This window comes from Lutra lutra, chromosome 17, assembly GCF_902655055.1.
Source record: "Lutra lutra chromosome 17, mLutLut1.2, whole genome shotgun sequence".
In the NCBI taxonomy this organism is placed as follows: domain Eukaryota; kingdom Metazoa; phylum Chordata; class Mammalia; order Carnivora; family Mustelidae; genus Lutra; species Lutra lutra.
The window spans coordinates 30,188,293-30,213,189 of NC_062294.1; the positions used below are offsets into that span (position 1 = coordinate 30,188,293).

The 24,897-nt window shown below is 36.3% G+C and overlaps 1 protein-coding gene across 18 annotated transcripts in view; it reads right to left on the reverse strand.

Annotated features, from left to right (window-relative positions):
• The window catches only part of CHD9 (chromodomain helicase DNA binding protein 9), a 222,631-nt gene that overhangs the window by 39,945 nt on the left and 157,789 nt on the right, over nt 1-24,897 (reverse strand). For all 18 annotated transcript variants that reach the window (XM_047711790.1, XM_047711799.1, XM_047711795.1 and 15 more), the window contains 9 exons: nt 24,658-24,868; nt 22,190-22,385; nt 19,569-19,736; nt 18,686-18,865; nt 11,669-11,779; nt 7,079-7,275; nt 6,403-6,602; nt 2,038-2,197; nt 1,511-1,600 (listed from right to left, as the gene is read on the reverse strand). In XM_047711790.1, coding sequence (XP_047567746.1) covers nt 1,511-1,600; nt 2,038-2,197; nt 6,403-6,602; nt 7,079-7,275; nt 11,669-11,779; nt 18,686-18,865; nt 19,569-19,736; nt 22,190-22,385; nt 24,658-24,868 — 1,513 coding nt within the window. The remainder of the gene's footprint in view (nt 1-1,510; nt 1,601-2,037; nt 2,198-6,402; nt 6,603-7,078; nt 7,276-11,668; nt 11,780-18,685; nt 18,866-19,568; nt 19,737-22,189; nt 22,386-24,657; nt 24,869-24,897) is intronic.

Consider the following 24,897-nt stretch of genomic DNA (forward strand, 5'->3'; position numbering starts at 1 on the left):
AGATAAAAGATAGCATATTTAACCTTCAAGAGGCTTCAAATATAATGGAGGAGAAAAGACACACAAATAAATATAACTTTAACAGGCACCATGAATGAGATAAAATAAGGTCAAGCAGTAGTGAGTAACTAGGGGAGGGAGGCCAGGGAGGGCCTCTGGGAGGGGGTAAAACGTGAACTGAGGCCTGACCAGAGACAGGTCTGTAGAAGACGAGTGTGAGAGCATACCAGGAGGCAGAGCCCAGAATGAGCTTGACACACAGGAGAGACAGAAACAGCAGTGCAGCTGCAGCATCGTGGGAGAGGGACAGAATGGAGGAGGAGGTCACAGGTTATGTAGGGCCACAGGGAGCACGGATTTTATTCTAAGAGAAATGAGAAGAATCTGGAAGGAGAGGAGTGCCATGGCCTGATTTTCGCTTCAGAAAGATCACTCTGGCTGCTGTGTGAAGGTCAGCCCGTAGAGAGGAGGCAGAGAGACCCAATTAGGAGACCACTGCAAAAGTCTAAACGTGGCATAGTGGTGGCTGGCACTAGAGGTTTAGCAGAGGATGTGGTGAAAAGTGCTCAGATTTGGGCGTACACTGTACTTTGCGGAGCTCACAGGTCCTCTTGAGGGATTTAAGGGGAGGGGAGGAATCGGGAATGGCATCCAAGCATCTGGGCGGTCCATTTAGCAGGATGAAGAAGGCCTGTGTGTGGGAAGGTGGGAGGAAAGGGGCTGGGGGCGGATCTGGAGAGCCAGGGAAACTCGGAGATGGCAATCAGACTATCAAGTGGGAATATTAGGAGGCAGCTCTCAGATTAGAGCTCTAGGATGAACACGTAAGTTTGAGAGTTGTCTGTTTCTTGATCAGATTTGGTCTGATGAGACTGTAGGAGTTTACTGAAGGCGAGTATAGCCGAGAAGGAGAGCTGAGGGCAGAGCTCCCGGACAATCCAATGTAAGAACCAGGAGAACGAAGAGGAAAGACCAGTGAAGAAAAAGGACACTTCGTGGGTAAAGTTGCATGGATGCCTACAGAAGACAGCGTTTTCAAAAAAGAAAAAAGTTAAAAAAAAAAAAAAAAAAAAAAAAAAAAAAAAAAAAAAAAAAGAACACAGCATTGCAAGAAGGAAGACATAGAGTAAGGAGCTGAGAGACCAGGGCGTTGGACGGATCATATGTGGACAAAAAAGTCAGTTGCCATAAAACCTCTCCCACTGGATTAAGAGGGCAGAGAAAGAATGAGCACAGAAAGGTCGTTACAGATTTGGCGGTAGGAAGCTTACTCCTACTGCTGCTGCTGCTTTTATTGTTGTTATTATTATTATAGCTTTTAGTGACAGAGCCCAAGATTGAGACTAATGGAGGAAAGGCTGTAAATTGGCAAAGGTGAATTCTCTACATTTGGTGGAATTTTCTTCTTGTGAACTTCACTGAATAAGGAGCCACTTAATGTACAATTTTCTCGTCCTTTAATTTTTGGCTCATCATGTTACTGAAAATAGCAGCAGGTTATTTAATTTACCTTGCATCAACTCCATCAAATACTTTCTGACACTCGTTTCCAATGACTTCTTGCTTTAGGTAATACAGCATTCTTACACGAAGCAAAACCCTAAAAGTGAGGGAAAAGAAATCAAAAGACACAAAGAGATTAATCATTAAAGAAAATTCATCCATGAGGTTAAAATTGGAAAAGAATTTTTATACAGAATTTTTATAATTAAATAATTATTTCTGATTAAATAAATCTCATTACTACCATATATAGTAAAATAGGTTTCTCCAAAATCTTCACAATCATCATAATTTAATATCCAAGTAAGATATAATGAGATCATTTGGAGGCCAGTTTTATTTCTCTCTCTGTTGATGAAAACAGTGACACAAGAGGTACCATGATTTGCTGAAGGATACCCTGTAAGATTGAGATTAGGATTGGTCCTAGACCACACTGTCTCTGTACTCAAAATCAGCATGCTTTAAGATTTTTAATAAAATTCAGAAATATAAACTTTCAATGAGTTGTGTTAAAAACACCCTACTACCTACTTATTACAGTGGTGTTTTATATGTTTTTTGTATCCTTCGTCTTGAAGTAGCTGCTCAGGGTTGTATTTTCGAAGCCATTCTGCTTTCTGTATATCAAATGAGCTTGTTTGAGTCTTCACTTTCTTCCCTTTTCGACCCCTGGGTACAGGGGCTGATAGGCCTGTTAAAATGAGAAGGACACATGAAATCAGGGATAACTTGTATAAAGGTTTGTAATTTGAAACTTTTTTTTCAATACAAGAAATTTCTGGAGACTTTCCAGAGGTCTGTGCAGACTCTACAGAGATCTTTAACATATTAATGGTAACAATGCTGACCCGATCGCAAGGTTAAGTCAATGTGATGACAGTATACACATATTAACAGTTTCCCCCTACAAGAACCCAACAATTCTGTATCTGAAATTAATCATTCTAACTTACTTTTTGTTCCAAAACACATCATTTTTTCCAGATGTAAAACCAAAAAGCTCAGCCTGTCCCTCTGCTTTACTTTTAGCTTCCCTAGTTATAAAATAGTAAGTTTTGGCCTCCTGATTTTCAAAACTGGATTAGGTTTAATCACTGTGGGTTCTTGTTTAAGCGAGCTAATTCATTTTGTTTCTTTGAACCCTTTGTGAAATATTTCTTTGTGTGTATGTGTGTGTGTGTGTGTGTGTGTGTGTGTGTTAAGATTTTAAGCAATCTCTATACCCAACGTGGGGCTTGAAGTCACATGCTCTACTGACTGAGCCAGCTGGGTGCCCTGTAACATTCCTTTTTTTGAAGATTTATTTATTTGAGAAAGAGAGAGAGAGAGAGAACAAGCACAGGGAGCAAACCCTCAAGCAGACTTCCTGCTGAGCACGGACCCCCCCGCCCCCCCCGCAAGGTGGGTCATGAGATCATGACCTGAGCCGACACCAAGAGTCAGACAGTTAACCAACTCAGTCACCTAAGTGTCCCTGAAATATTTCGGAAATACAAAGAAGTATTCTTACTCTTAATCGTAACATATTCCATATCTGGTCCGTTTTTCATTAAAGGAAATAAGTACACACAGGTGAAGCCCAACTCACTCTTTCCTTCCCAACTCACTATCCTGAGTTTGTCTAGTCATTCCATGCCCGTACGTGTGAGTTGGAGGAATATTTAGTATTTAAGTTTTCAGACATTATAGAACACAAGCAATTCGGCAACTTGTTGATTATGTTGATATCTTTTTGAGATTTATACTTGCTGACTCATGAGGCTATAATTTATCTATTTTCCTGCCATGTAAAAATGTACCGTACGACTGTCACTGCATGTGTACCACTGCTTACCTATGAATTTTCAATGACACTAGAGCTATTTCACTTATAATCTTTTTTAAAGATTTTATTTATTTATTTGACAGACAGAGATCACAAGTAGGCAGAGAGGCAGGCAGAGAGAGAGAGAAGGAAGCAGGCTCCCTGCTGAGCAGAGAGCCCGATGCGGGGCTCAATCCCAGGACCCTGGGACCATGACCTGAGCTGAAGGCAGACGCTTTAACCCACTGAGCCACCCAGGTGCCCCTTCACTTATAATTTTTAACAATTACTAAAAAATACACTTTTGATTCCTTTCAGTTCATATCTCCTATATCTTTTCCTTGCTATACTCTACCAGCTAGGAGTTTCATGACAACGGTAAATAGAAGCTTGATGTGGACTTGTCCATTTCTTCCTAAAATTTTGGCAATTTTGCATTTATATTTTTAGACTATTTTCTTTAGTGTATGAAGTTTATACTTGTTATTTCTTCTTTTTTGGGGGGCATCCAGGCACCCCCTGTTATATGTTCTTTTATGGATCTCTTTTTTAACCTAATTAATGCCTTTTACCTTAAATTGTACTTCATTCTCTGTTCTACGAATACTGTTCTATAGTCCAGTCCTCTTCTGCTGACTTGAGATTTAGTACTCTCTGGTTGGCTGAGTTAGTAGCCACTCATCTATTTTCTTCCAAAATTGTGTTGCTATTTCCTCTCCCCATCTCGGTCTTCTTTTGAGGGTTTATGCCTATGTATGTATTTATTTATATTTTTTTTAATTTTTGTCCATTTACTTTTTTTTTAATATTTTATTTATTTATTTGACAGAGAGAGAGATCACAAGTAGACAGAGAGGCAGGCAGAGAGAGAGAGAGAGAGAGAAGCAGGCTCCCTGCTGAGCAGAGAGCCCGATGCGGGGCCCAATCCCAGGACCCTGAGATCATGACCTGAGCCGAAGGCAGAGGCTTAACCCACTGAGCCACCCAGGCGCCGCCTATTTATTTTTTAATCATGGAATTAAGCATATTCAAATACAGACGGAATAATACGACAGATCACTACGTCCCATCATCCAACTTTAATAATTACCAGCTCATGGCAATTTTGTTTCCTCCATACCCTGTTCACTCCCCAACCTTCCACATTATTTTGAAGTAAATCTAAGACATCACTCATTTTTTTTTTTGTCAGAGAAAGAGGGAGAGCGAGCACAGGCAGACAGAATGGCAGGCAGAGGCAGAGGGAGAAGCAGGCTCCCTGACGAGCAAGGAGCCCGATGCGGGACTCGATCCCAGGACGCTGGGATCATGACCTGAGCCGAAGGCAGCTGCTTAACCAACTGAGCCACCCAGGCGTCCCATAAGACATCACTCATTTTGATAATAAACATCTGAGTATCTCTTAGCGATAGTACATGGCCTCCTTTTAAAAAAAATACCATGACTGGCCCTAAGAAATGCAATTATACTTCCCTAATACTTGATATTCACATTTACCATTATCTAAGAAATAATAACAATAATTAAAAAACAACTCTGGGTTGTTTGTCTTGTCAGGATGCAGATCAGGCCCCCACACTGCAACTGGCTGAGGACTCTCAAGTATTTTAGGTTATAGCAGGGTTGTCAGTCTCAGGACTATCAGTATTTTGAGCTGCATCGTTCTTCATCATTGGAGGTGTCTGTGCCCTCTTGGCCTCTACCTACTAGATGCTAGTAACATGCTCAAAGCAGTGACAACGCTGAATGGTGGCAGGACTGGGTGCAAAATCATGTCTGGTTGAGAACCACTGGTTTATAGATAGCCTCTCTATCCAACCCTTTTGTTTGTTGAAGAAACTAGGACTTTTGCCTGTCGAACAGATCAAGCGTCATGCCTTAATTTTTTTTCTCTTTATTGACATGTAAGTGGAGTTTGAAGAAAGAGTGATATACTTGTGTCAATCTTCCGTCTGTATCAGAAGTCCACTCTTCACATTACTAATTTCACTGCCCCCTATTAAGACAGCCTCCAGGGACCACCCTAATTCAAAACAGGTGCTTTCTGTTCTTCTCCATCTCAGCACTTACTTATTTCACAATGCTTAGCACATTCTGAAATTATTTATCTACTTTCTTATTATGTCTGTCTACCTGGCTGGAATGGAAAGTTCCTGAGCTCAAGGATCTTGTTTCTTCTTCTCTTCTCAATACCTTGCACAAGAAGCATATAGTAGGAACTGTTGAAGGTATGTGTTGATTAAATAGAAAAAAACTGTAACACAAATTTCCGGGCGTAGTAATCTTTTTTTTATCTTTACAGAAAATTCAATTACTTTATGCTCTGAAAGAATTACTTCATGCAGAAAAGAAATTCTATTAGAAACGATGTAGAGAAAAAGTACTTATATATATCTCTGGCATAACTGCAAATTGGTACAGCCATATCTGGTGGCAAATTAAAGTACGGATGAAAACTTAAAGTGTATATCAATGTTTCCCAACTTTAATATACATACTAATTGCGAAGGAACTTGTTAAAATGTAAGTTCTGATTCAGTAAGTGTGCTGCCTAAGATTCTGTATTTCGAAGAAGCTCCCAGGAGATGCTGATACTATCAATCCACAGACTACATTTTACAGGTTAGGGATGTATAAATGCTGTACCTCAACAATTCCATTTCTTGGTAGGTATCTCAGTGGAAGATTTGTTCGCCATGTAGAAGGAAAACTGCAGAAGGATCTTCACTGAAACTTGTTTTTCAATTGTCCCACAACTGGGGATGTCCTAAGTGCCCGTTATTAAAGCAGATGCTAAATAATTAGCTACAGGATGTCGGCACTACGAACTACTAAAAAGGAGTTTTAAAGATGAGATAGATCTACATGATGACAGACGGGAAGACCATGTGACGAAGAGCCGCAGGTAAAGCTGCGTGGAAAACCCAACCAAACTGAGAAGTTGGCATTTTCTAAGTTGGAACTTGCATGGAGAGGGAAGTGTAAGGGTTCCATAATGTTATCTATAGTGCTTCCATATTTTACAGGGTACTGTGGTAAGTGCTACCTATATAACCGAGAGTAAATTTGAAAAGAAGCAAGAATCTTCTTACCTAGATGATTCTGTAACTCTCGTGTCTGCCCATCTTCCGTTGGAGTAATGAGATCCCATATGAAGCCTTTAATTTTCTCATCTCCTCGGTAGTGAACAAGGCAATACGCTAAGAGGGCTCGGCAAATTATTTCTACATCGTGCTCGTTCAGCTGTCTTTTAAAACGGCCGTGAGACAGAATCTCTCTCCATCGGCCCCATCTGGTTAAAAAGGTATATTTACATTAAGTCAAGTTCTACAGAAAAACAGAACTCATGGACAAAAGGCTTGAAAACTGCCCACATGTTGGGCATGAAAACCCCACATATAATCATTAATAGGATTTACCTAATAAAGTCTTCCTCCCACCCCCGTGAGTAAAATGTGGAGTCATGGGAGAGTGATTTCAAGTGTATCTTATTCAATAATGGATAACAAGATTATCCATTTAATATTACTAAATATGCAAATCTCAGAAGAAGGAACTTGACTTCAGTGATACATTTATAATTTACAATTTAAGGATATTCCATCATTCTGCTAATAAATATATGTTAAACATAACAAATTTAGGGTACTTTAAACAGACTTTATTGATTCTAACAAGATAAAAAACAATACAGTAGAATATAGTATATGTTTTCTGTAACTTCATATAGCATACTACTAACAAGAAACATTAAAAATAGTATTTTACCCATAAACTAGAAGATTTTTCTCTACTCTAAAGCATTCAGTTCTTCCATAGCCATTGGAACGGTCACAGGGTCTCCGGAGTTTGGGCTTTTCATCTCCTTCACTTTCGGCTTCAGATAATTCAGCCAATTCATCTTTTGTGGCACTAAAGGGTCTTGTTTGCTTCCTAATTCTTGGAGTGTCAATAACCAAGCTGTTCTGTAAAATTTAATAGCTATTACTTGACAGTCATTTTACTATTTTGCTTACAATGGTGTTTTTACATTTTCACCTTTCAAATGGTACAGAGAATAACTATAAAAAGCCAGAAAACAGAAATTACTAACAATTTCATCAACCTACCAAATCAACTTAAAACTTTTTATATTCCTTTAAAATCCTTATTATCATACGCATAAAATATTGTGATTTACAGTCATAGGATGAAAAGAATTTGGTATCTGGCTTTATTATTAAAATGAGTTATTGTGTTATGCTTCTATAATAACTATAAAATACATTATTAAACTACACTTATGCATCTTAATTTTCTTTATTTAATTTGTGGTTTAGATTTGTTTTCAATTTTTAAAATAAATAATGCTCAAATAAATCTTTGTAACCTAAGTTTATCCCAGAGATAAATCCCAGAAAGGGAATATCCAGGACTGAAATACTGGTCAAAGGATATAAATATTTTATAGATCCAGAAACATGTTTTAGTCTTTTCCAAAAGTTAAATTAATATACAAAAAGCAAGGTAATAAGTATATAAACCTCATCATGTTCATTCCATTTAATTCATTCAAAACAACTTTTAAGTCGATATGCTTTTTACCTTTAATGAAAAGTTTCTAAGTTAGAAAGATATACTTTGAGAATATATAAAAGGTCTGTTTCTCCTTCAGTCTCATCCATTAATTTTAGAATTCATCAATGGCTCGTCCGTTACCGTTATGGCTGTGGTAGGCCAACGGTAGGATTGTTTTCTTATTCCTTCTGAATCTGTTAATCGGCCTTCTTCAGTAGGAAAGAGTTGTCCCTTTGCCCTGCCCCAGCTTCTTTAAAAATTAAAAAAAACAACAAAACCCTAACTGTATTTTTTGAGTAAATTTTCAAACATCTTTTGCCCACAATCATTTGAGATTTTTTTGATGTGTTTCCTTTTTAAAGATTTACTTATGTGAGAGAAAGCAGGCAAACGCGAAGAGGGACAGAGGGGGAGGAAGAATCTCAAGGAGACTCCCTGCTGAGTGCAGAGCCCAATACTGGACTTGAGCCCAGGGCCCCGAGATCATGACCTGAGCTGAAATCAAGAGCTAGACACTCAACCGACTCAGCCACCCAGGTGCCCTTGATTTTGATATGATTCTGATCACCGTATACTGGCTTTCATATAATAAAGATATTAACTTTCATGTACACTTCTGCTCTAAATAAGTCTCACTAGTCTGACTGCCTTTCTATTGTCCATTATATACTTCTTAGTCTTATATATGAGTATGCCAATCATTTCCTTTGTGATTTTTTTTTAAAAGATTTTATTTATTTATTTGACAGAGAGAGACATAGCAAGAGAGGTAACACAAGCAAGGAGAGTGAGAGAGGGAGAAGCAGGCTTCCCGCAGAGCAGGGAGCCCAATGCAGGGCTCGATCCCAGGACCCTGGGATCATGACCTGAGCTGAAGGAAGAAGCTTAACAACTGAGCCACCCAGATGCCCCTGTGATATCTTTTTAATTTAGAATGTTTTCTCACCAAGTATTTGATAAAACAGAAATCTAGTTTTTCTATTATTTTTATGCTTTCAAAAATTTTTATTTTATTTGTTGTTGTTAAGATTTTATTTATTTAGGGGCACCTGGGTGGCTCAGTGGGTTAAAGCCTCTGCCTTCAGCTCAGGTCATGATCTCAGGGTCCTGGAATCGAGCCCCGCATCGGGCTCTCTGCTCAGCAGGAAGCTTGCTTCTCCCTGTCTCTCTCTGCCTGCCTCTCTGCCTACTTGTGATCTCTGTCAAATAAATAAATAAAATCTTAAAAAAAAAAAGATTTTATTTATTTAATAGAGAGAGAGAGACAGAGAGCGAGCCAGCGCACAAGCAGGGGGAGCAACAGAGGGAGAAGAGGAAGCAGGCTCTCTGCTGAGCAGGGAGCCTGATGCAGGGCTTGATCCCAAGACTCTGGGATCATGATCTGAAACGAAGGCAGATGCTTAACTGACTGAGCCACCCAGGTGCCCTACTTTCAAAAAATTTTTTAAAAAATTCATCACAAACTGGAGTTTACTTGGCATGGAGTATATCACTATAATGTCCCCCCAGTGCTAAGTCAAAGTCCTAATTATGATTATTAAATAATTCCTTTTTCTCTAATACTATTTCTTTACTAAAACATATAATTTGATCTTTTTCTGTTCTTTGTTCTTTGTACTTTTTCTCAATATCATGCTGTTTTAATTATGTTTCCTTTATAATATTTTAATATGGTTTAACATGTAGTAAACAATACTCGTCTGTTTTCTCTGTACTTCATTTTCAGAAAAACTTTAAATTTTTTGGTGAAATATAAATAAGAAAATGTAATTATACAAGTATTAAGTGAATACATGCATACATAAGTTTATTTATAAAGTGCTTAACTCTTCAGGGTAATCTTCAAGGCTCTATGCTATGACCCATACCTACGGTCTCTGACCTTGCCTATCACCTCCTCACTAACTGCCTACATCCTGCCACAATGTCACTTCTATTTCTGGAATACACGGAGCTTATTTCCACCAGCGGCTCAATGCCATCCCCTGCACCTTGAAAGACTTTCCTCGAGTCTTTACACTGTTGGCTCTTTCTGGTCATTCAATCTTAGCATAACTGTCCCCTCAGTGACCTCCCCTGACCACCTGATTTCATGCTGTCACACCTCCCAGCATTCCCAACCATCTGACTATTCTATTTTCTTCACTCTCTGATATCATCTTATGTATGTGTCTACTTCTGTCTCACCCACCAGAATTCGTAAGCATTATCAAAGCAGTGGTTGATCTGTCTTGTGCACATGAGCCCTACTGTGAGACTGGTCCTTGACTCACAGTATGCTCTAGCTGGACTACTGCATAAATACATAGGAATGTCTGTGGGTTCCCAATATATCCTTTTGAAAAATCATAAATAAATATGCTATAAGCATCATTCCATATCTCTCTCTCTTTTAAAATTTAATTGTTTTGGAGGTCTTTATGGGCCAGTAGTACATAGGGATGTACAGGATTATTTTTACTTATTGCATTAAATAGTAAAGGATGTATTAATCCTCTATCATAAGAAATTCAATTAGTTTACACATTTTTTCTAAAACAAAGAATGTGGCAATGAGCATCACTGTACTGTATCATCACTGTACATGTACGATTATTGCTGAAAGACAGGTTCCTAAAAGTCCATTTAATATTTTTGACAATTCATTTTTCCAGGGGAAGTTTAGATATCGTTTGGTTATATGAAACAATTGTTAGCTTTTGATTTGGGTTGCATTTCTATGCTTATAAATTCTAAAAATGTTTAAAATACATAGTTTTCAATTTCCAACAGAGAAATCTTGCAATTAAATTTGATAATTCACTTTACTAAAATCATACACATCTGTCAGTAGGTATACCTCTAAATGTTTTGTAACTTTTTTTCTACAGTGAATAGATGTTTTCTTCCATTGTATTTTTCTACTTCTATTAGTAGTGATATTTAAGAAGGTTAAATGGCATATTTATTTTTCATCCAGTTAATTCATTAAACTCATTTATTAATTTTGATAATGGCTTTAAGATTTCCCTGCTTTGTTAGACATATAAACATGCTATACCCAATGATGTTTTATAAATATCTTTTCAAATTTACTTATTTGTTTCATATAGAATTATTTCTATTTCTGAAATATATGAAATAATAATGATGATGTATGGTAGTGGTGTTATTTCTCACTGTAAAGTTTTACATTTTAAAAGGCTGTTAAAATAGATCCCATGCATCAATGCTTAATATACAATTCTTTTTTATATTCTTTTTTATATTACCTTGATAATGGGTAAGCTGCACAAATACTGATTCCTACACAATAATTAGATGTCTTATGAAGTAAACAGTTATGTTATTATCAGTTCTACAAACTATTTTTTAGCTTTTTGGTCCTTTCTTAATTCTAAGGGAAGTTACAAAAGAAACAGTTTAAAAATGCTACTTTCTTGAGTGCATTTTTTTCTCCTTTTGTATCTGACTGGATCATCATTAATGGGAGCAGACTCCAAGAAAACAAAGTTAAAGAGCAAAATCAAAGTAACTGATGATTTAAAGACATTTTAAAAATTGAAAAACATTGTACTTTTAAGAATATGAACATCCAAACTTAAACTTTCCCTGCATTACCACCTATCACGGCAGATATCAGAGGTATTAAACTGAAGCAGTATCTGGCTCAACAGGTGCTCATTTTAATACCCCACATCAATTTATTTATTCAGATAAATTTATTTCAGTAAGTACACAGTTGAATACCTTAAAATATTACAATAATATTACCGAAGTATCCCAACAGGTAATTTTTTTTAAAGGGAAAGAAATACTTACTCTGCCACTGATGGCATCTATATCTATTTCTGCCTTTTTAGCCCATTTTTGCCAGAAGTTGGGATCATCTAAGGAAATATCTGTCCGATTCCCAGATGCCACAAAGCTTGCCTGAAACACATAATGGCAGTTTCTTAAAATGTTATGATGCTTAAGAGGAAAATCTACCACAGTATATTCACAACATCATCTCTTCACATTTACTGGGGATAGAATATGAATTCATCGTACACACATATATTCCAAAGATGTTCCAAATGGGATGGCCTGAAACGTAGCACAGCAAACGCTCAAGGCAAAAGTCTCACTGCCAACACAGGCTGTGGATTTAGGAAAAGATTAAGTAAGTTATTACTCTTGTTTAGCTCAAGCTTTTGGTAAGTAAGGACCAAGTCCTTTTGGTGAAGAAACTACACAGGACAGAGATATGCTTTCTAGAAACACTATATGAGTATTAAGAAATTAGGTTAGCCCAAGAAATTTCAAACCTGCTTGCCCCATACAATTCATTTTCTGGTATACTACTTTATTTCTATCATATTTTTAGATAGACATGCCTCCTAAAGAAAATGTAATATAGGATATGAGGAAAAAAGTCACCATCTGTCTTTACATTAAAAATACTTTTCCTTACAACAAAAATACTGCCTAGTCATTGTAAAAATTTAAAAGATTACAGAGGAACAAAAGAAAAAAAATAACTGATTTACTTTCTTAAATATTGTAGAAGTTATACAGTCTTTTAGTTGGAAGAAACTATATATTGCAGCTCAACACTGGAACTTATAAACTAATAACCATTATTTGCAACTTAAGTTCCTGAAAACAGATATGCCACTTCAAAGAAAGTCATTAAAGTGCTTTATAAAGAAGTAGTGAAGATACATGGTGCTTTAAAAAAGAAAGAGCCTGGAAAACGCCTGGTAACACTTACAAGAATTAAAGGGAAGAATACAGTCACATAATTTTCAAAGGAGAATATAATTAGTAAATGGCTTTAAGATAATGACTAATTATCTGGGATATAATCAAATTATAAAAATCTTCATTAAAAAACCCATTTAGATGGAATTTTAAAATGCAGAAAATTACACATTAAAGAGATAATAAAACAGCTATAAACAAGCAAGCTATTTATGACATTTAAAAGAAGTCTGGAACTCTGAAAATCTGAACACTGGAAAACCAATGATATGAAGGAATTACTGATCGAGATTATGACCTGAGCTGAAATCAACAGTGGGATGCTCAACTGACCGCACCACTCAGTGGCCCTGATGATTTTATTTTTATTATTTCATTTAACTTAAAAGATTTTATTTATTTTTTGGAGAGAGAGACAGAGAGAACAGGAGGCTGAGGGAGAAGAAAGCTCCCCGCTGAGCAGGGAGCCTGATGCAGGACTCGATCCCAGGACCCTGGGATCATGACCTGAGCTGAAGACAGATGTTTAACTGACTGAGCCATGCAGGTGCCCCTATTTTTAAATATAATAATAAGTATTGTGGCTGTGGTAAAGAAATTTTCATAGATCTTATATATATGTTCATATATATAATGTTTGGGATTTCCTTTAAAATAATATGAAAGATGGAGAGAGTAATGATGAAGCAAGCTTGGCATGAGTTGATAATTGCTGATAAATGAAGCTAGGTGGGGCGCCTGGGTGGCTCAGTGGGTTAAGCCGCTGCCTTCGGCTCAGGTCATGATCCCAGGTCCTGGGTTCGAGCCCCACGTCGGGCTTTCTGCTCAGCGGGGAGCCTGCTTCCTCCTCTCTCTCTGCCTGCCTCTCTGCCTACTTGTGATTTCTCTCTGTCGAATAAATAAAAAAAATAAAAAAAAAAAAAAAAAAGAAGCTAGGTGACAAGGGCATAGGTTTCATTATACCACTGTCTATATTTGTAGTTTGAATTTTTATATTGCATCTAATGAGTAGAAACAAAATTAAAATCCCAAGTGCTTCTTGTTGAACTTTAAGATTCTGTTCATGACACTGCTTACCAAGTAATAAGTACATTCCTTCCATCAAACATGCTTTTGAGACTGGGTTATTAAGATGCTTGTGTACAGCAAGTGGTGAAATATTATAAATGTTAAATATGTGCATTTTGCTGGTACTTTTATGAAACATAAGTGATGGAAAAAGTGTTTTAACGAAATGAATTTAAAATTTTTTTTTTGCTTGTTCTAAACTATAGCTTTAATATTGGGAAACTACTAAAACTAGGAATTTTAAAAAAATAGTAATTTTTAATGTGTTGACATGATGAGTGTGATAGGGTAATAGCTCCCAAAGATATTTAGGTCCTAATTACTGGATCTTTGTGAATGTTTATGGCAAAAGAGACTTGGCAGATGTGATAAAGTTAATAATTTTTGAAATGGGGAGATTAGCCTGTATTATATAGGTGAGCCCTAAATATAATCACAACTGTCCTTATAAGAGGGAAAGAGGAAAAGACTATGTGACAACAAAAGCAGAGACTGGAATAATATGATCACAAGCCACAAAATGCAGGCACTTGTAAAAGCTGGAAGAGATAACAGATTCCCCCCTAGAGTATTAGAAGAAACCAGCCCTACTGACACCTTGAGTTTTAGCCCTAGAAGACTCATTTTGGACTTCTGACATCCACAAGTATAAGAGAATAATTTGTGTTCTGGTTGTTACAGGGGCAACAGGAAATAATACAATGAGATACCTCTTAAGGATAAACCACTCATTGCCCAAACTCATATCCAACTTAAAAAGAACACAGGCCAACTAGCTTAATGAAATGAAAAGTAGTAGCCCTCATCATCTGCATAAAAGTATCTGATGACAATCAAAGTGTTATGATTGAATATAAGGAACAGACATTTAACTTTACTCAAGTAATTCCTAAACCACGAGGGGATGTCTACTTGTTAATTCCGAAATGAATTTTTCTTAAGTGAGGACATAGGACATCCATACTTTCAAATCTTCATTACTATAAACTCTTCAATTTCCAGAAACACTGAAAAGTTCACTGAAGTTCACAGGGTTTTATTTTATATTATAGTTTCATTGATACTTGCTTCTTGAGATTTAACAGATCTGGCAAATGAGCATCTGCTTTACATGGGCATTGAATATGAAAAGCCATTAAAGAGAAACAATTAGATTTTTGAAATCAAGCTTATGGTTGCTAACCTTAAAAAAATTTTATGTTGCAGTAGATAATTACTTTTATTCTGCTACCAGATAACTACTGATAATTAAAATAATTTACCTGGAAGAAACCATACTTCACAATTCAGTAGCTCTGTTATATTCATTATAAGAAAAATGATACATTTATTTTTCAAATAAAATAAAAAAATACTTCTAAAGAATTCTAGACACTATTGTTAAATGACATATAACCTATTTTCAAGATGACTTCCAAAATTCTCAAGGACTGTAATGAATTAATGCCTACAGAAATAAAATTCCTATTGTAGAAGATGTCATAGTACAGGTATACTGATTACTTCCAGATGTTAAATCTTAATATCCTAATCCCTCTAAAAATATTTTTCTTTAAATGTTTTCCCTCAATCATTAAATCCTTTTATTATTTAAAAGGGAAGACTTTTTATTTTTATTATTATTTTTTATTGTTACATTATTCACCATATATCATTTATTTTCTTTTTTTTTTTTTTAAAGATTTTTTACTTATTTATTTGACAGAGAGAGAGAGAGAGAGAACACAAGTAGGCAGAGCAGCAGGCGGAGGGAGAGGGAGAAGCAGACTCTCTGCTGAGCAGGGAGCCTGACGTGGGCTTGATCCCAGGACCCTGAGATCATGACCTGAGTCGAAGGCAGAGGCTTAACCCACTGAGCCACCCAGGCGCCCACATCATTAGTTTTTGATGTAGTGTTCCATGATTCATTGTTTGCATAGGGAAGACTTTTTATTTTTATTATTTATTTTTAAAAAGATTTTATTTATTTATTTGACAGACAGAGATCACAAGTAGGCAGAGAGGCAGGCAGAGAGAGAGAGAGGGAAGCAGGCTCCCCGCCGAGCAGAGAGCCTGATGTGGGGCTTGATCCCAGGACCCCGAGATCATGACCTGAGCCAAAGGCAGAGGCTTAACCCACTCAGCCACCCAGGCGCCCTAGGGAAGACTTTTTAAATGCAGAAATCCATCTTCCTACATCAGAAGGTAGCAGAAGGACAGTGGGCGCCACAGAAGGGCCCTTACAAATAAGCAATTCACTGAAGCTTGATACATAGACTGCTTTGTTTTTGTGAATTAACCAATTCAAAGTCTTGTTCTCTACCAGAAAATACAGAAATCAAATGAGAAAATTTTCTCTATTTCTTGGATCCACCTGATTGCCCTTACAAAAATATCTCAAAACAAGGTTTAGGTGATAGAACCACTTACAAATGAAGCTACCAATAATGAGTTTTATTTGCTGGATATGTACTAAGTCTAAATAAAGAGTCTTATTATGTACTCTGCTCCATATATATAGCTTTTCATAAAAAAAACTTTGATAATGCAAAGAAAGACTGAAATTACTTCATGTATCCAAACCACTTTAAAACAATTAAACATAGAGAAAGTCTTTGGAAATTCCAGAGAAAGTATAAAATACTATCAACTTTGCACCTTCAGTACCACTGTACAGGGGTGCCGAATTCTAATATGCCAAATGTCTACCAGACAGAGGCATTCGCTCAAAACAGTGGAAATGAACAAATTCCAAGACAACTACAGGCAAACTCTCTGGACTTCTCAACTACTGAAGTACCTCTTCAGTCAGCCTTCTTTTCAAATACAAATTACTCCATGGTCTGAGGGTTTTTCAAACAGAAATTTAAATGTTTAAGTATTTCACTTTCTTACAGCACAGCTGGTTATGATTAGAGTATACTTGAATAAAATAATACTCATACAGCACTTTACTGTAGAGTGGAAAAGGCCAAGCAAGATTATGACGCTCTCCTCTTTAAAGACAAGAAAGTCTCTTAAAGGTTAATTGTCCAAGGTCACTCAGCTTATGAGTCAGAATTCAAACTCTGGTGTACTGGTTTTCCATAAACGATTTTTGTTAACACCATACATGAGGAAACTTGGAATCACCTGTGGTCATTAAACACTTTACTCATGTCTACATTAATTAAAATAGAAAAAAAAAAACTTTAAGGAGAGTATCTCTAGGTGCAGCGTAACCAACAAAGGTGATTTCTGTACTATCTGCACAGTGTGTTGACAACTTGGGTATAGCCAAGGAATCCCAAGTAAACAAGATTTCTCATGAAAGAAGTTAGAGTCCAATGGTGACCAGTTGTAGTTCTCAGCCTTATTCTTCTGCAGTATTCCTTTTGTTTCCACAATACTACTTTCTTCTGATTTATTCTCTGTGAACTCTCAAATCTGTCTGTTTCCTAGGCAACTCTCCTGGACACCTCCACCTGAATCCCCTGTAAGTGCCACAAATACAACAGCCTCCGGTATTTTGTTTTCTCCACATAAACTTCCTTCTCGTGAATTCTCTATCTTACTTAATGATTCCATGACCCTCCAAACTATTTGAGCCAGAAATCTTCAAGTCCCTTTGACTCCCCACTTCCATACATTTCTAACGGGTCATCAACTCCCGTTGATTCAAGGGTGCTCCACTACCCTAGTCACCCATCACCATATCCAATATAAGCCTCTTACCTGGTATCCTTGCCTCCAGTTCTTCTCCTTTCAAACTCATTCTCCACACTGCTGCTAGAGTTAAACTCCTCAACTGCATTCATTATGTCCATTTTCTGCTTGAAGGGATTTAAAAGCTTTTTAACTGCCTCAGGATCAAGTTCAAATTCCTCAAAATGGAATTTTTTCGAGCCCTTCACAATTTGGGTCTGACCTCCCTAATCCCTTCATTTTTATCTCCATTTAATTCACCCTGTGCATCTATAATGCCTGTACCATATTCCTTCAAATCTTACTTGTACTTTAGGAACACACGACTCATTTCTGTGACTCTCCCTGTAACACAGTGAAACTCATGCTTCCTTCAAAACTCAGCTCAGATGTGATTTTCTCTGCAAAGGCTTTCCTGAGTCTGTGGCTCTTCTATTTTATGCAAAATTAATAATCTCCTTCTTTGCTTTTTTTCAGCAACTAGAATCCTTTCATTCTAGTATTCCCAGCATGTAGCAAGGTACCTGACATATGATTTCATTAGTTTGCTGAATGAATGCAAGAGAAAAGTTTTCACTGGAAGACTGATATTTACTTTGGGTGCAGTATCCACACTACTTGCTCTAAAACAGAATTCTCCTAAAGATAAAGAGAGACTTCTGGAGTGAGAGTGGAGAGGAGGATACAGAAAGGAAAGGAAGGGGAAAAGAGAAAACCTGTATGAACCACTGCAGGTGACACAGAATACTGCAACAACAAACTCTTCAGATAAATACAAGACATAGGTTTACCCCATATCTCTTTGTAAAAAAAAAAAAGAGGGGGTGAATATAAAGGCAGTTAGTAAACTTTTGAAATGTTTTCCCAAAATAAGGTAGACTGTTATTAATACTTCCTTTCAAGACACAAATTTCGTTTTACCCTCCCCAAATTAGATTTAAGTATTTAAGATGAAATTAGAAATCCTTTCTCTTCTTTAAATATTTTAAATTATAGTCAGTTAATGTAAGATGATTTAACCTCCTACACTATTACCCACATTTTGCTCTGGCTTCAGCGTATATGTTCTTTAATTTCTAAATCTGGTTTTAAATGTTCTATTCTGATTAATGCATAGAACGATTTTTGGTTATTATACTTGCTCCATTTCACTAGGATCCGAAGAGTGCATGTGAAATTTGATATCAGAGGTCATAAAAAAAATGAAGGAAAAGAATATATGAACTTCTGCTTCTAAGCTAATTTATTTAAATATTAAGTATATTTAATATATACTCCGCAAATAATTAATAGACTAAAAGAGGGAAATTTTTTTAATTGTCAACATTACTAGTATATTTATAAAATATCACTCACTGTTACCTTGGCAAATGTTGACCCACGTCCTTCTGACTCAATTGTTATAGTTTTTGTCCGACGTAGTAAAATCTGATCGATATCCTCCTCACAGAATTTAGAGCCTTCATCTTCTTCCTCCATAATGGCACCATAAGCACCTCTTCGAAGCAGATCTTCTATTTCCTTTTTAGAAAGCTGTTGAATCTAAAGAGAAAATAATTTTGGTAACAGTATTATTATGAAGTTCCTAAAATGAGAAAACCGTCCCTAAAAATTTCCAAAGTACACGGAGTCAAGTTTAAACTGCCTCTGGGGTTTATCATATATACAAGAGAGAATTCTCTGAAAGAACACATTGAAGCTGCTGACTTCTTTCTTATTATCTTTAAAGTAGTATTTGCCATGTGCCTCTAATAGCTTCAGTTATGACAAAGCCTCTGGGGCAGATAACCTTTGAAGGTTCTTTTTAGTACTAGGATTCTAGAGCTGTTACAAGCACTAGATATAGGGTAACAATCTTGAGGGGAAAACATGCTCCCCAAAATCACATAAAACAAAACAAAGCCAATGCCAGTAGTTTGACACAAAAATTTGAAAAGCTTTTATAGAAATAATGCAGAAAAATTCACAAATTCTGTTTTGCTATACCATGATACAAACATCCTAAAAGCAGAGCAAAGAAGTTCAGCCTTGAAAACATTCTTAGAATTCATGAGCACTGGAGCAATATAGACAGGACAGATTCATAAGCATTAACTAAACAGAGGTCTATTCTGAAATGCCTCCTTACATGAAAGTAAGTATTTCACATTCAGTATGGATCAAAATTAAATGATATACTACCTGAAGTTAAAATTAAATACAAGTAAGAACACAAACACTACAAGTGAAAAGAAAATATACATACACCACCAACATTACTTTCTCTTCCACTCATGCTCTGTAACACAGCCTTATCTAGACCCAGTTTCAGACTGGCTCGGTCAAACATCTCTCTCTCATATGAGTTACGAGTTACTAGTCGGTAGACTTTAACTGCTTTATTCTGACCAATTCTGTGGCAACGAGCTTGGGCCTATAAAAAATGAAGTTACAGATTCAGTTTACTTTACAAAGTAGCACAAAAGGGATTACACAAAAGGCATTTAACAATAGACTATCTCAATGGAATATAAAAGTATGGAAGAATTTTTAGAAACTCTTGCTATAGAATTAGCTATAACCTTTTTCTAGAAATTATGGTAGTGCTTACTAAAATGAGAAATGATTCCATAATCAGCAGTAAGTTAAAATTTAAGCTTGTATTTCAGAGAATATAAATAAATCCATGAAGAATTAATGTTTTTAAAAAGGGTATCATCAAAATACCTTTAGATAGGAATGTAAACTGCTATGAACAGATTATTTTTAGCTGCTGGCAACTCTACCTTTTAAACTTAAAACATAACTCTGAATTTCTCGAGTTTTTTCTACTACATTATCAATAAACTTTTCAATACATTTTAGTTATGCTGGGTAATTTGGAGGGGGACAAAAACTTAAGGTGAGTATCTCCAGAGACATAATTTTACTTAAACAAGGAAAGAACCAATTAGTTAATATGCATATGTATTGGAAGTAGAGACCTCGGAGATTATAGAAGAACTTTATTTTTTTCAGAGAGAGGGGGAGAAAGTGAGAGAGAGAGAAAGGGGGGCAGGGGCAGGAGAGGGAGAGAAAGTCTTATGCAAGTTCCATGCCAGCCTGGAGGCTGAGGCTTGACAACCCTGAGGTCATGATCTGAGCTGAAATCAAGAGTTGGACGCTTAACCAACTGAACCACCGAGTGCCCCAAGAACTTCTTATTTTATCTTGGGGTTCCACAAAACTTAAAATTTATGTTTTAAATTTAGACTCTAAAGGTTTCAAGGAATCAGTGGCTTTCTCACAAATTGCTAATCACCTTCCCATTATCTTCAGAAGACTAAATTATAATTTGTGGCTTTAAACTTACAGGTGGCATTGATGCTATACTCTGTTGACATCTTTATTCTATCATATAGTCTTTGTGCTTTTTACAACCCAGAATTGTGGGTGAACAACCTTGCTCCAAGTGTAGGGAAAGTATAAGAGGCCAAATGTTTCATTGGTCTATGAAGGCTAGATCTACATTAGCAGTAAGTAGGAAAAAACCAAGTGAGAGGAAGAAATTGGGGAGTCTGATACAGGTTTTCCAGTTTCTCCTCAGGTTCTATCATGTGATTTTATTTTAGATTAACTTTTAGAACATCAAATGTGCTGCAGGCTGTGTAAGTATAAACATGCATCTAAAAGGCAAAAAATTATAATTTGGGTTTCTCTTAGAGATTGGTAAACTACACCCTGTGGACCAAAACTGGCCTGCCAACTAAGAATGGCTTTTACACTTTTAAGGGACCATAAACACAAATGACAAAGCACATGTGGCAGACACCTTATGTAATCCATAAAAGCCTCAAATATTTGCTAGCTGGCCTTCTACAGGAAGAGTTTGTCGCTGGTCTATTAATTTTGGATCTCTGATGTTTTGAACTAGATTACATATAGTTACACAAATGAGAGGTTAAAACCTTATTTTTTATTGAGCTAGGTATATTCTCAGTAAAAATTTACCGTATTTGGTATTATAACAGCTTAAAGTAATAATATTAATTACAATACAACAAAGCCTACCATGAACAAGAAGAATTTCTTAATCTTTGTTCTCATATCTATCCTAGATGCTTATCTTCTACAAACTTTGATGCTATTTCATCACCCTACTAATATTAATACTCCTGTTTCTATGAGGTCCAAGTACTATCTTAACTTAGACGTGTATCTTAAAGTTTTACAGTATTTCATAAAAAGGCATAGTCTATTAGGTCTTAATTCTATGCAGATGATACTATATGATAATTGAGAAGTTGAAAATAGCATAAGTGCTTATTTTTCAGAAAGTAAGATTCTGAAATTTTTATTTATTATAAAGAACTTAAAAAAAAAGGATTTATTTATTTATTTGAGAGGGAGGGAGGGGGAGAGAGAGAGAACAAGGGAGCGAGAGCACACACTTGTGCATGTGGGGCAAGGGAGGGGCAGAGGGAGAGAGAAACTCAAGTGGGTTCCACGTTGAGTGTAGAGCCCAAGGTAGGCCTCGATCTTTACCACCCTAAGATCAGCACCTGAGCTGAAACCAAGAGTCAGACACTTAACCAACTGAGCCACCCAGGTGCCCCACAAAGAAGTCACTCTTAAAGCTCAGGCCTCTCTCAAATTTACATAATATACTTCAAACAAATATTGTACTCAAGTAGATAAACCTACTTAGAAGACACATAATCTAGATAAGTATATTTCCTTGTCATTAAATTAAAATTAAGATAATTTAATCTATTTGATTTGGCAGAGATATTCCTTAAGGAAACATACAATGTTCGTTTGTTTAGATAAAAACAAGAGGTTGAGGATCAAAAACAGTTCTAGGAATGAAAAAAGAAATTTAATTCTTCTGCCAAGCAATGTATTTACCTGCAGGTCATTCTGAGGATTCCAATCAGAATCAAAAATTATACACGTATCAGCAGCAGTTAGGTTAATGCCCAACCCACCAGCTCGGGTACACAGAAGGAAAACAAATCGATCTGAATCAGGTTTACTAAATCGATCTATAGCAGCTTGTCGAAGATTCCCTCTGACCCTTCCATCGATTCGCTCATATAAGTATCTATCAAATGAAATGTCATAAATTTAGTTAGATGAATATAATGAAAATAAAGACACACTCTATCAAATGTAAAGTCAGTTTCCTTGCAACATTATGTTTGCTATAAAATTAAGAAGCAGTATCACCCCAACTAGTTTCTACGGTTTTATAATTCTCAGTGCTGGTGGTAGGGAGGAAACACAAGTAATATAAAGATACAAAATCTCTGCATTCCTCTTGTATAGGTAAAATGCCATCACAATGAATATCATTTTCAGAAGCTGCAATTAAACACGCAAAAACTATCTTGCTGACCTCATTATGAGAGTATAAAATGACTTTTTTTTTTTTAAATAAAAAGCAAAGACTTTCACAGAAGTTCAAGAAGCCTACCAATGTTTCTCTGTCTCTCTCTCACGTTAATCTCTCAAGATACAATTTTTTTTTGAGATTTTATTTATTTGAGAGATCAAGAGAGAGCAAGAAAAAGTGCAGGCAGAGGAGAGGCAGAGGGAGAGGGAGCAGCAAACTCCCGATGAGCAGGAAGCATGACCATGGGGGGCTAATCCCAGGACCCTAGGATCATGATGTGAGTTGAAGGCAGAGGCTTAACCCACTAAGCCACCCAGGCACCCGTCTCAAGATATATTTGATTGTAAACTGTATCTACCAAGGGCGAACTGAAATACTAATTTCTTTTCAACTTTTTAAATAAGTACTTATTGAAAGGATTTAAAAATAGTAATAAGGTTTTTTGCCTCGTTTAACAGATTTTCAAGATATTAACAATATTTGAAACATTAAGAATTTAGGTAAAAGACCCTGTTGTCTAGAACATTTTAAAACTTGCTGTAGAATGCCAATTCTTTAGAGTGAATTACTGTTAAGCAGTTACTTTTTAACTTATTTTCTTTCCTCATTTACGTAAAATTCAGAAACGGACAGACATTAATAAAATTAAAATATATAAAAATTTAGAAACTAGAAGAGGAATACACAGGATATTTGCCACACCTCTTCTGGTTCAAGACAATGCTTTACAAAAAGAATTTATTAGAGTCTCAGAAGGAGCTCACTGTTGTCTCCAGTACCTGTGAAATGGGGTGTGACTTCTAATAATGTGACATTAAAGATATCTGGGGTTTTCCATGAAGCTCATCTTTATCTTATAAAGTTCTTTGTATCAGGAAATCAAGAAAGAGTAAGAATAGCTATTTTTAGGAATACTGAAAATTTATCTTCCTTCTTACTTATGTGATATGAAGTTGGGAATAAAATACATTTTGGAATTAGACCAAAGAGTAAAATACTGACACTAAAAACAGAACTAGAAATAAATGAAAAATAAAAATGAACTGCACAACTTCTGATAATCTAAATTACTACAGACCTTTACTTATATATAAGGGTCAAAACCTGCTGAACCAAAATCTACAGTCATATCTTTAGATTCCCTTTCAGGGTCACATGTTGGTATCTGACGGAGCACTAACATTCTGAGAAAATAACCCATGATGAATATCCTATTCATCTAGATCCTAGTTAGCCAGTATTGAAGACTATCTTATCGTCGCGCACCAAAACAAAATCAAACCCCACATGAAACAAATGAGAAAAGACTGAAAGCATGAACAAGGGTCAAATGGTATACAGTGAGAGTCAAAGTGTAGCAAGTTCAGGTTCTCATTACAACAATGAAAGATGTGAAAAGGTACTGAACCATTTTTTTTTTAAATTTTTGAAGATGGTTCATTTAAAGTGTCATTACTGCAAGATTTACAAATCAAGTGAGATGGACACTAATAAACCCATTCTTTTTTTTTAATTTAAAAAAAATTTTTTTTTAAGTTATTTGACAGACAGAGATCACAAGTAGGCAGAGAGGCAGGCAGAGAGAGAGGAAGGAAAGCAGGCTCCCTGCTGAGCAGAGAGCCCGATTCGGGGCTCGATTCCAAAACCCTGGGATCATGACCTGAGCCGAAACCAGAGGCTTTAACCCACTGAGCCACCCAGGTGCCCCTAATAAACCCATTCTTAAGTCAACAAATACTTGTCAATTTACAAAGGTTTCTTCATCAATCTCCTTAGCCCCGCCTACTATTTGCAACATACGTGGGTTAGAGGAACACCTGACCCCTAATCATAAACTACCTTTATTCAGATTTAAATGGGTTCTTACCTAAAGAGCAAGAGGTACATAAAGACAGATTACAGGACAATGATGCAAAATCCTGAATAGCAAATCCTTCGTGTAATTCACAGTATAATTCAGTAGATGAATCCTATGCCTTACCTTTTATGAATGAGATAGTCCTCCAGGATGTCAAGGCAGCGTACCATCTGAGAGAAGATGAGCACTTTATGACCTCCAGCTTTCATTTTGGGAAGCAATTTATCAATAAGGACCAATTTACCAGCAGACTGGATCATTGCTTGAAGATGAAAATCAGAAGCAGCTGGATTATATGTATCTCTAAATTCTCCAAGTATTTTCTCCTCAGCACCTGCCAAAGAAACGTAAGAAGATAGCAAC